At 39.1% G+C, this 12,559-nt stretch overlaps 1 protein-coding gene across 1 annotated transcript in view; it reads right to left on the reverse strand.

Moving 5' to 3' along the window:
• The window catches only part of LOC306886578 (BRISC and BRCA1-A complex member 2), a 90,859-nt gene that overhangs the window by 35,469 nt on the left and 42,831 nt on the right, over positions 1-12,559 (reverse strand). The window contains exon 6 of the mRNA XM_079443788.1: positions 9,143-9,217. Coding sequence (XP_079299914.1) covers positions 9,143-9,217 — 75 coding nt within the window. The remainder of the gene's footprint in view (positions 1-9,142; positions 9,218-12,559) is intronic.

Consider the following 12,559-nt stretch of genomic DNA (forward strand, 5'->3'; position numbering starts at 1 on the left):
GTAATGTCTAGATATTTTCTCTTGCTTGTTTTTCTTTCTCTAAGACTAGTCGTAAACAATATTATTCGGCAGCTATTACTGCATTATTTGGCAACTTGAAAGAAAAACTGAGTAAAACACGGATATTATTAGTACGTTGATCAAGTAAACATTTGGATATGATTTCTGAGTTCCCACAAGCCATTAAAGGTATATCACTTATTATAAAGTAATAACTTTAACAAACAAACACTGACTAAAATAATAAGGATGAGTCGAATAAATGGTTGTGATTGGTTGAAAGACGTTTTAAGTTTTTGATTAATTTTCTATAACTGCACAGATATGAAGCAGTTCCAAGTTTTCCATATCACGCCACAATGTTCTTTCTGAACTAATAACAACATTTTGGACTTTCATAAAATCAGACTTCCTTTACTTAATTTAGCCAGTTATTCTCTGCACATAATTAACTAAAACACATATTTTTGTAGACATAGGGAGAAAGTACACAAGACCGATGAAGAGACGCCAGTTGAAGCCACTCTACTGTTGGGCAGTTAATTATACTCTGAATGTCTTAATGAAGGGTGTTACAGTCATAGCCGTTGATGTCATACCACAGTCTCCTCCATAACACTCTTGTCAGATCCATTTGTCCATGTTTGCACAGCAATAGAAGGCGTGAACATGCTTTGTGTTTGAGCAAGCGAGTGGACATGTAGTGCCAATGAGATTATGAGTGTTCTTGAGGTGGCATGGCATTGCAGTTCTGTCATCACATGACTCAACATACTGTGTTGGGCAAACAGTTCTCCAAAAACACTGCAGAATACTCGCCCTTTATCAAAGGCAGACAAGAAAGTCCTACGCATGCTTTCTCAAAGCAAAGAGGAACTTTCCAAAACATTCTCTGCTTATGTGTAGTGTATAATCCCAGGAACAGTCAGTAAATGGCAATATTTTTAACAACATCTCGGCAGAAATGAAGTTCTTGACGTGACCTCTTCAGTCAGTCTGACATATCTCGACAGCGGTGCTAATACATGAGAGGATAGAGACTCCACATGCAGCGCAGAACAGATAAACAAACAAGCAGCCAAAAGCTCCGTTGCTGCTGCTGGCATAAAGCTGAATGGTGGGTGTAGGCCGCTGTTAAAGGGGCTTTATGTCACTCTGCTCTCTCCTAATCTGAGTTTTGCTGGAGCGGGGAGAGCCGGTCGGGGGTGGTGTTTCAGAGGAGACGTCAGGTGCTCAGATTGATACGCCTCTGAGGCTCTGAGAGATCACTGACAGGATGTGGGCACTCAACAACGTGTTTCATGAGTCTCAGAAAGAAATTATGAGAAATAAACAGAAAGAGAAATGGACTGAGAGAATGAGCCAGTGCAAATAAATGTGTCCAAACAGTTTCAGCAAGTAATTTGTCTGTCCACACTGTCGGTGAAAATGCTGTGGCATCATACGAACATCTATTTGATGTTTAAAATGCAGCTATGCACACCAATGAGATTTCACTGTGGTTGTGGCTACTGAGTGACAGAGCAATAGAAACCAATTATGGCAGGCAAAAACTAAATACATGGATAGCGATAGCTTTTATTGTTTGTTGCTTTATACAACTGGTTTAGGTATGTACTGTATGTGCTTCATTTGGATTATTTGGTATACAATGTTAATAGTATTTACAGTACATACAACTTATTTGACAATATACTATTTTTGGAATTAGTGACGTGAAAAGTGAAAGTGACGTGACGTGGCAAAGTATGGTTACCCCTACTCGGAATTTGTGCTCTGCATTTAACCCATCCAAAGTGCACATACACAGAGCAGTGGGCAGCCATTTATGCTGCGGCACCTGGGGAGCAGTTGGGGGTCTTGCTCAAGGGCACCTCAGTCGTGGTATTGAAGGTGGAGAGATTGCTGTACATTCACTCCCCGCACCTACAATTCCTGCCGGACCTGAGACTCGAACTTGCAGCCTTTGGGTAACAAGTCCGACTCCCATTAGGCCACAACTTCCCCTAGTTAACAACACTGTTCACCTGGACAAATAATTTGCGATGTTTTGGTGTATCCTTAGTCAAAAACAGCCTTGTGATTTTTATATGAACTGCCAACACTGTCTCACGACCAATTCATACGTATTTTACAAGGTGGCTAATTCGTACGACCTCACTTGTACGATTTTGTACAATTTGTCTAGACCCCAGTGACTGGTAGGTTTAGGTGTAGGTAATTCGTACAAATTCATATAACTCGTAAAATATGTACAATTTAGCAAACATTTTATGAATTTGTACGAGTGAGGTCGTACGAATTCGTACGAATTAGCCACCTCGTAAAATATGTTGGAATTGCCTTGAGATCAGGCTGGAACTGCTGTTCATTTGTATATGAACAAGATATATCTGTATTCTAAGCGCTATATAAAGGTGTGTACAACAGATGAAAGAAGACCTAAAAAATTATTCCATGTGCTTGAGACAAAATAAATAATAATAAAACAAATAAATAAAATGTACATAAAGCCTATCCTTGATTTCCATGTCAGATCTCTTACGCTCCAGTATCTCAGTACTTGACATGCACAAGAAAGTGAGTCAATTAAATTCAGAGCCCTTATAACATGGCAAACTGCAGATGAATCATAAAACCCCACTACAGAAGAACATCTGATGTCAGTTGGGCAGCACAGTTCTTATGATTTCACAGTCTACTACTCTCTTTCATTAATTGTCAATTAATCAATATATATATAATACTCAATTCTGCTATTCAGGGCTGATGAAATCAAATGCCCCAAGGTAAAGTTTATACACGGGTGTTGAGAAGAGATTCTAAATCCTAAGGGTTATATCACGCTAGACATTTTGGTGTGATTGTGTGAAAGCACCTCCTACAGAGGTGGTCTGGGGTACAATTCACATAACAGTTTGCATCTTTGCATGCTCTGGTCACAGTTATCTTAGTGTAATGTATTCCAAAGCTGTTTTCTCCAAAATAAATAGCCTTTTAGAGAGCAGCTTGCATCTCCCGCAATAATACCAAGAGTTTAATGTAATAAGATCTAGTCAAAGAACCTATCCTTGATCTAAAGGCCAACTAAAACAAGATTGGCAGGTTGGCAACACTGCGGACATACTATGCTATGACATGAAACATCTGTTCTAGATACAGCACATAACAGTGTAAAATCAAAAACTGAAATGTATTATTATGAACTGCAATATGCCCCCAATAATACAAAATTGTTTATTACAGTAAATCTGACAATTTTATAAATGTATAAAACAACAAAAGTGCAATTTACTAGACATATTTCTTACTGGGTTACATTTTGTTTTATCTTGAATTGTTCTGAACATGTTTTTTGTGGATGAGATCATGACATGCAAACTGTCCGTGTTGGCATCTGGGCATCGTTTACCAAGTGACACATGAATTTGGACCAAAAAGCTGTACTATAGATATAGTTTGATTAGATGCCAGGTTTTTGACATCAACAACCAAAGTTATGGATATCTTTTTCTCCAAGAACAACACTTACATTTCATCTACCTGAAGTACTGCGTTTTATTTGATTAACGAATTACAGTAAAAAACTTGTTTTTACCTTTAAATCATATTACGACAGACAATATTATGAATAAATTGTGAAATAGGCTAATGCTTTTGTCTTATAATATCCTACTAGTCAGTATCTCAAGAAAACTACATCCACACCAATGGAAAAAAACTAAATTCCTTGGTGCTCCACCTTAGATTTATAAACCACACATTTAGTTCTAAAGGATTTAATGTCCGAGCCACACCTGAATAAATCCGATGTCGGCCTAAATGTTAATTGTGTGCAACGCCCTTTATTCAGACAATAACCTTTGGAAAAAACATGGACTTCCAGATTGCACCGCCGTACATATTGTCCTGTTTATAGAAGATGTGAATATGTTAAGATAGTGTTAAAAAAACTAAATAAAACACAATTTTCTATTTAGGTAGCAATACCTAACAATAAATATTGAAATAATGTCTAACTAAACAATAAATCTGCCTGTCGGAAAATCAGGTCAGAGAGGTAGGGAAAAGAAGAAAAAATTGAGTGACAATAATGTCAGTAAGGTCCATGAGGACCACATGTTAAACATACAGAGAACAATCTTGGTAATTTGTGCCTATGACAGAGTATGTGACGTCAACCGGTGCCCATGTCAAGAAAATTCATGGTCTAATTCAATGTGTGCTTAATGCAGCAGTGGGTTTCTATGGCACTGGCGTTAAAACCGATTCATTAAACCTCAAGCCTTCAATAATGTTTCAAATGTCTCTCTCCTGACTTTCTGTTTCACACTCACTTTTTTTTTTTCCATATTCCACTCTTGGATATGGTCAATGCTTATCCCGGTTTAAAATCAAACCATGCCCAGGGCTGTTGAACAAATGTGCATGACAGTGTTTATTAACTTCTACCCTAATGACCTTGATCTTGTATGCCATTCATGTGCCATGGTAAAGAGAAAAACAAATCACAGAGAGGGAAAAACATGTCCCATGCCATTTTTTTATTTGCGTTAATTGTAATAATAATCAAGATTTTAAATGGCACAGACAGCCTTGAAATTAATTGTTGCATTAGAGTTTAATGATGATGAGGTTACATTTCTTATCATCTTTTTTTTTTTAAACACAACACACTTTATATTCAAAATATTTGTCAGACACATCTTAAGATCTCGGTGAAAGATCGAATGAAAGAATGGGAATAAGGGAATAAGGGAAGAGAACATTAAAATTAGGATGTCTCCTGCATAAATGAGGCTGGGGAATGGAGGACAGCAGAAAAGCACAGACCTCGGAGCCGGCTTCATCCTGGACGCACTCTGGCGACTGATGTTAAGAGCACACTTAAATCAAGAAGGAAAAGTACTCAGAAAATAATTAGAGTAAAAATAATTGGCCAACTATTTAAGTTGAAGTGGCATGAGGAAGGGCAGGGAGCCTGATGAATATAATGCGGCAGTCTGAAGGTACAGTAGAGAGCGGATGTACTGGAAAAAAGCAGCAGAGAAACAGCGCATTCAATAAGCCAATTTACAGTGTGTATTCGAAACAAAAATGAAACAGCGTAATAATATATAAAGCAAAACTCTTCTGGTGATACAGCAAGGATGCCACGGTTGATGACTCCGGACTCCGGACAATCTCATAAAGGTGATCCGCAGTATACACCCACTGAAGCGGCTTAATGTTCTCATTGTCTCAGGATCATTTACTTCCAAATGTTATTTACGCAGAACCAACCGAAATATACATATTAGAACATGAACTGTTAATCTGTTCATTCATTCATTGATTTGCTCAAATAAAGGCCTAATTTGAGAGCGTGTTGACAAACATGTTTATATTGCATTATTTTCAATGTGCCAAGCTTAACATGGCAAGAATAGACTTAGCAATGTATCTGGTTGCCATGATCTGCTGCTGATCTGTATATTCATAGTAAAATCACTTAAATATGGTACACTTAGTGTGAATTTGTAGGTTTGCTACAGAAAAGCTCAAATATGTGTAAATAAGTGTGACTGACCAAATCGCCTGGCTCGGTTTGACCCACCTCGAGCTCAAATGTCAAGCTACACCCATGGTGTAGTACTAGATGGGTTATATTTTGCATGTGAATAAGCAGAGTGCTTTTTTCCACTCTTGACATGAACAAACCTGTCATCTGTGATTTGTTGTGTCTTTTCATTTTACTCCTGGTGTGAATAGGCCTGTCGTCAGTGATTCGTTTTGCTTTTCATTTCACTCTTGGTGTGAATAGGCCTGGAGACAGTGTTTTTGAACCTGATTAATAAACGGGTTTACAATGTAAGCATAACCTACAAGATTTGTTGTACTGTGTTGCTGTTTTTCATGCTTTCCAATGAGTGCACCTTGGATATATTAAAACCATGATAGAAACAGGCCTCTCACTTTCATTCTTTCCCTTTCATTTTTAATTAAAACGATCCCTAATTCCACTATAGTGACTTTATTCAACAGAAACAGATTGGCCCTTTAACAACAGCCAAAAAGCAACTTGTAGACCTGGCACGTGACTCGCCAGAGTTGTCTAAAATAATCAACGGCAGCGGCGGTGGTATCCCTGAGGGCCAACGGAGCAATCCTCCTCCTCACCCGCTGCACAGGAAGTCAGGTCTCGGCTAGCAGCCCGTACGGCTCCAGTGGAGTGAGACTGATCAGGCTTGTCACGAACACAGAGCCTCAGCTCGCTTCACCGATGGCTGCGCAAACTAAGACAGCTGACATTTAGAGCTGAACGGGTACCAAGCTAAACCGAGCAACAAAAATCTACTGGATTGACCTGTCTGTACTGATGGACTCTTGTTTTGTTCTAAAGCCTAAAACGAGCTTGGATTTTGAAAGTCATTTGATGACTGAGATCATTGAAGAGTTAGGCCTCCTACTTCAAGCTCCCACAGTCGATCCAAAAGAAGAAAGACAAAACAGCAATAGCAAGTCTTTTTGTCCTTACCAGGAAAGAAACCACTCATACCTGGTACGATTGCTACACTAGAACATTGCCACTGTCCTCCATTTCTCGCCACCAGTGTAGACTGCTCTCATGACAAGCCCTCGATACCCTGAGGGACACAAGTGGATTTGGGAAGGTAAACATGTCCAGCCTACTAAGATAAAACCAGCGAGATGGCACACTCCAGGCCACTATCATGCTACACGACACCATTCCTACCGATGCCTGCGTGGCCTCGCTCCATTAGCAGAGGGCAAAGGCAAACCTGGAGAGGAGATTTAAACAGTCAAAATGTCATCTACTAGCCACTTGTCAAAGGAGTGATAAAAGGCTGTGATGTTTGCTCACTTAAAAACATATTACGAATTTATGTAATGGTAGCCAATGACCACATTTACATACACCAAGGCCCATTTAGCGGTTGAGCCAGGTGTGTCCTGCTCCTGGAGGGCCAACGTCCTGTAGTGTTTAGCTTTAACCTGCCCCAACACACTTGCCTGTAAGATTCCAGTAATCTTTATTTGCTGTTTCAGGTGTGTTGCTCTGCTCTGCAGCATATTGGCCCTCCAGGCTCCAGTTTCTCAGATAGCTTGACCTTCTACAACTTATTTAGTCTTCTAGTAGTAATTATCTTAATTTGGATATATAAACGAATACTGTTACGGTGCCTACATACTAAAGCACTTTTTCAACAGGCAAATATAACTTTGATCAATGGGAATTTCAGACAATGGTTCAAATAATTTTTTTTATTAGAGTTTCCTCTAGTATGAGGACGATCATTGCAGTGGATATATCTTCAAAAATTCTGATTAATAGAGGTATGCAAGCGGTGTTATTTGGATTTCTAGTAATCAGAATATTAACTTAAAGGCCCCTATTTACTCTATTTCTGATTTAGTTTGTTCTTGGCTCAAGGGTAAACAGAAGTTTGAAACAGCTGAGCAATAGTATACTGTTTGTGAACATTCCAAAGCAGCTCATGAGCGATGGGAGCCATGTTTAGGCGAGTATTTAACTATGTGCTGCAAGCTATCCTTTCAGAAACACAAGTAACACACAACAATAATGACAGTGATGAGAAAAGCAGTTAAAACAGCATCTGATTGTAGAGATGTGGACATTTTGACCCGATGTGCAATTTGGCACTCCAGTTCATGTTTTTACTTATATCTGACCTCAGCAGACTGTGTGAAGAAATGAACCTAAAAAGATTGCCCATGTCAAACAAGGTGGAGCCCCAAAGCACATCCACTTATAAAGTAATCTTCATAGACCAACGGCAGTATGTGCGTGCCAACATGATGCCACACTTTTTCATTCTTCGATTTCGCTTGAAGTATAGCATAGTTCTTTATCAGACATTAAGCATTCACATGTACATACCATGTCTTATCCTAAACAAGCCTCAGTCTACCAAATCTGACAAATAATTCAAAATAATCTTCTTTAACACAAATACTGTATGATTTTCAACTGTATATTGTCCAGTGAATCCCTTTTCCCTTTTCTGGCTGCTTTTCAATGACAACCAGCCAAATTTAGCTGCTAATTTACAGAGCTTTTCCATTGTACATAGGCAGACATTCCACTGGCCTTTCACAAGCACCTCTTACATAGTGCATGAAGCCATCTTTGGCAAATGATGACAAACATTGTTGTAATAGAAAAAAAACAACTCAACTGAAGACATGCAGCTTAAATCAAGGCACTGGTGACAAAATAAAACTATAACATACTTAAACCTGCTGATATCAAGGCAATAGTTTCACAGAAAACTGGAAACCAAATGTACTGAATTCTGTTTGAGAGGCCTGGCATATTTTTGCAGTTTTGTTTTGTGCAGCTTGCAGTGAGAAATAATACACAGCAGCTTTAACCATACATACACCACCCCTTCTTTGAATCAGAAGAAGCCCTACAATTATATAATGAAATATCTTGATATGTAAAGCTTCATGACAAATTAGCTGGGAATAATGAGCCCCACAGTGGTGACCTTATAGATGGCCGCTAACCTGTGGCTAAAGTGAGTTTCAGTGCAGCATGGTCCACTGGGAGTGTCAATGCATGAGTGTAGAGTACTGCTGAGGGACTGAACGCTGAGACGGTGATGCTGATGATGGCTGCTATTTTCCGTATGTTTACCATCATTTCGGCTCTCTTAGGGAGGACAAACATGGCTCCGACTGGAAAAGGCCATAGAGCAAGGTCCTCCCGAGGCCGTACACGCCCTCTCACGCACACATGGGCACAAGCATACACACGCTGGCGCGGCATAGATGGGGAAATAGAAAAGAAAAAAAAGGGAGGGAGGGCAAGACACAGGGTGACTGGAAGCGGAGGCGAGAGAGAGAGGGCCTGCAGACACAACACAGCTCAGAGTTGATTGAGAGTGACAGGCTGCTGATTAGTCAACTCGCAGCCTGCACACACGCACAAATAAGAGCAGAGAAAAGAACGCTTGCACAAGAGCGACCTATTCTTACATGCACTTTTACATGTAACGTTTTGTGAAGACATTTTCATGCACTGATAAACAGATAAACATCCTTTCTCCAAACAAATCAAAGATATGGGGGTTTATGATCTTCCTGAGAGTGTGTATTGATGTATGTGTCTTACTTTGAGAAGATAGATGGGAATGTTGCTAAAATCCACAGGGAGTTTGAGAAGGAATCGAGCAGAAAACTCCCCCGTCTAGAAGAGAGGAAAAAAAACACCATCAAACAATGAACACACACGCACACACATTCTGTAACATTCCTCACACAGTAACCTACTTGTTAAAGGAATAATTCTGTAATTGTTTCTCATCCTCATGTTGTACCAAACCCACCTGACTTTATTCCTGCCATGGAACACTAAAGTTCAGCAATTCTGAAGAATCTCCCTGATTGCTCTTTTCCATCAAATTAAACTGAAAGGGGACAGAGGCTTCCAAGCTTAATAAAAGCAGCAAAAGCCACATTAAATAAACTATTAGCCCTGCAATGGACCAGCAATGTGTCTGAGATCCTGGGATAGGCTCCAGCGTCTGTGAAATCCTACACAGGACAAGCGGTTTGGAAAATGGATCAATGGATAGAAGACACACTCTGTCTGTCGTGCTGCTGAGAGGTTTGCGATTGTAGATCCGTGTAGCTTCGCTTTTCTGTTGAATCTCTATCTTACTTTCACTCTCTGTTGTTTAAAGTGATAATATATAACTTAATTCCCACCATATTTCTGGTATTATCCATCAAACTAATCTAACTAATTTGATCGTTCTCTTTTTAAAAGCGCACGTGCAGCGCGTTAGCATTTGTTAGCCGGTTAGCTTGTCACTCGCGGTTCCATTCGCGCCTATTATTGTTCTTTTTTCTTGATCCGTTTTTCACGAGTTCATCAAACAACAGTGGAAAGCTAATCATTCTTCAATCACTGTAAGTAATGGCTTCTTCTCCTGCTATTGTTGTTTGCACTGTTTGCCACATGTACAGTTTATCTCTCTCTGTCGGCGACAAGGGATTCACATGTGATAAATGCAGGGAAATAGTTTGGTTGACAGAGAAGATTTCTTAGCTCAGGGACTCCTGTACATTGTTCGGTTCTGGTAGAGCCCGTGCAGCAGGGCAACTGGGTGACCGTCATCTAAGCTCCTAAAAGAAGTGCTTCCAGAAGTAACAGATCCTCTTCTGAATATTATTAACTCATCATTGTCATTAGGATATGTCCCAAAAACCTTCAAACTGGCTGTTATTAAGCCTCTCATTAAAAAAACCACAACTTGACCCCAAAGAATTAATTACAGACCAATCTTGAATCTCCCTTTTCTGTCAAAGATATTAGAAAAGGTAGTATCATCACAACTATGTTCCTTCTTAGAGAAAAATTATATATGTGAGGATTTCCAGTCAGGTTTTAGACCATATCATAGTACTGAGACTGCTCTCATTAGAGTTACAAACGACCTGCTTTTATCATCTGATCGTGGTTGTATCTCTCTATTACTTAGCGGATATTAGCGCCGCGTCTGACTCTATCGACCACAACATTCTTTTAAATAGACTAGAAAATTATGTTGGCATTAGAGGAAGTGCACTGGCATTGTTCAAATTGTACTTATCTGACCGCCATCAATTCGTGGCAGTAAATGAAGAGGTATCATACCAATCACAAGTGCAGTATGGAGTACCTCAAGGCTCAGTACTTGGACCCTTACTTTTCACGCTTTACATGTTACCCTTGGGAGATATCATTAGGAAACATGGTGTTAGCTTTCACTGTTATGCTAATGATACCCAGCTCTATATTTCTTCGCGACCTGATGAAACTTACCAATTTGCAAAACTAACGGAATGTATAGTTGATATCAAAAACTGGATGACTAGCAATTTCTTACTGCTAAATTCTGTGTTAATTATTGGACCAAAAACTTTTGCATGTAATAACCTAGATCACTGTCTAATACTTGACGGCTGCTCTGTAAATTCTTCGTCATCAGCAAGGAACCTAGGCGTACTTTTTGGACCATCGGGACAAGACCACAGGAACCAGATAAATCCTTTGCACAATCTGATTCTGCTTTAGTCTGGATTTAAACTGCTGATTTTGTCTGGACAGAGGAGAATGACACTATTTCCCCATCGAAATACTTTAAAGCTGATATAAAGCCACCCAGCTTTATATCAAGACGATGTAAAACTGCTTTGACACAATTTGCATTGTTAAAAGCGCTATACAAATAATATTGACTTGACTTGACACACAATAGACTTTCCTATTACGAATATCATGATGTCAGAATCATCACATATTAATCAGTCAAAAGTAGTTTCCAACAATTAAAATAAAAATACAAAGTCACCCAATACAGACTATTCTACTTGTTGTTCTTCATAAAGTTTGGAGCCAACATTGTGAGAATTGTAGGCTTATTTAGAGCATTGGTAATATGGATTTGGTCATCTGAAAAGATCTGGATCAAGGTGATTCAATCCAATCTTGCTACGAAAACCTTGCACAAAAGTAAAATGGATTGTTTGATTCAGGATAGCAAAATATGGGATTTCCAAATCTGGATATTCTGATTCAGATAAAAATTTTTGTTCAGTAATAAGATTCAAAACTCAAAATTTATCATTAGTCATTATTCACTGATAATCTGCAACTCCACCTCTAGCTGTTAAAGGCAACTACCGGATCAGTAAGTGAGAAGAATCACTACTTCGGTGGCAATAACACCTAGGGTGGATATCATGTTTTTCAGTGAATCAAGGCTTAAATTAGTCTGTTTGTCACACAAATCTAACACTTTAACTGTATTTCTGTTAAAGGAACTACATTAAAGGAACTTATATTTTTAACATTGTATTATATGTCCTTTTTGAGGTGGTGTGCGTGTTTAGGGATGGTTGGGTCAGCACCCTCATAGCGGTACTCTCAATGTACTGATGCATTTGCCAAGCCACTACTGTCAAGGAATAATTTTGATTTAATTTAAAATGAAAGTGATGTACATATTTAGCAACACATGTAACAAGAGTAATGCTGTGCTCCCAGAGTGTTCACTTCAAATTCTTTTCAAATGTTCTCTAGAGTAAGTAGACCATGGTCGTATTCACTTTCGAATGTAATTCGCTTGTTTACATTCATATAATATATATAACTTGGGTTACATCATTTTAAGATTACTCAAACATTTCCTAATCACAGTCTGTTATCCCACAGACCACAGTTCACCACATCCCTTTAACGATTGAAGCCCATGAAGCAACACACTCACACCCACAGCCCAACACACTCTTCCCAAAAACATGACCATATTACGGAACCCTCTGTGTGCCCATTTGTGAGGGAGTGTTTGTTCGTTTTTTGACCGGTTGTGCAATTCGATTTGCACTTTATCGAGAACCCACTGTCCTGTGTGTAGGCCACAATATAGTGTGTGATTTTAACAGAAGAACATATACACAAAGTTGTTGGTTCAAACCCCAAATGGGATGAACCATCGCCAGTTACCAATGTGCCTGTGAATACGACACCTAATTTCAAGTTGTT

Source organism: Barbus barbus (assembly GCF_936440315.1).
Source record: "Barbus barbus genome assembly, chromosome: 20".
In the NCBI taxonomy this organism is placed as follows: Eukaryota; Metazoa; Chordata; class Actinopteri; order Cypriniformes; family Cyprinidae; genus Barbus; species Barbus barbus.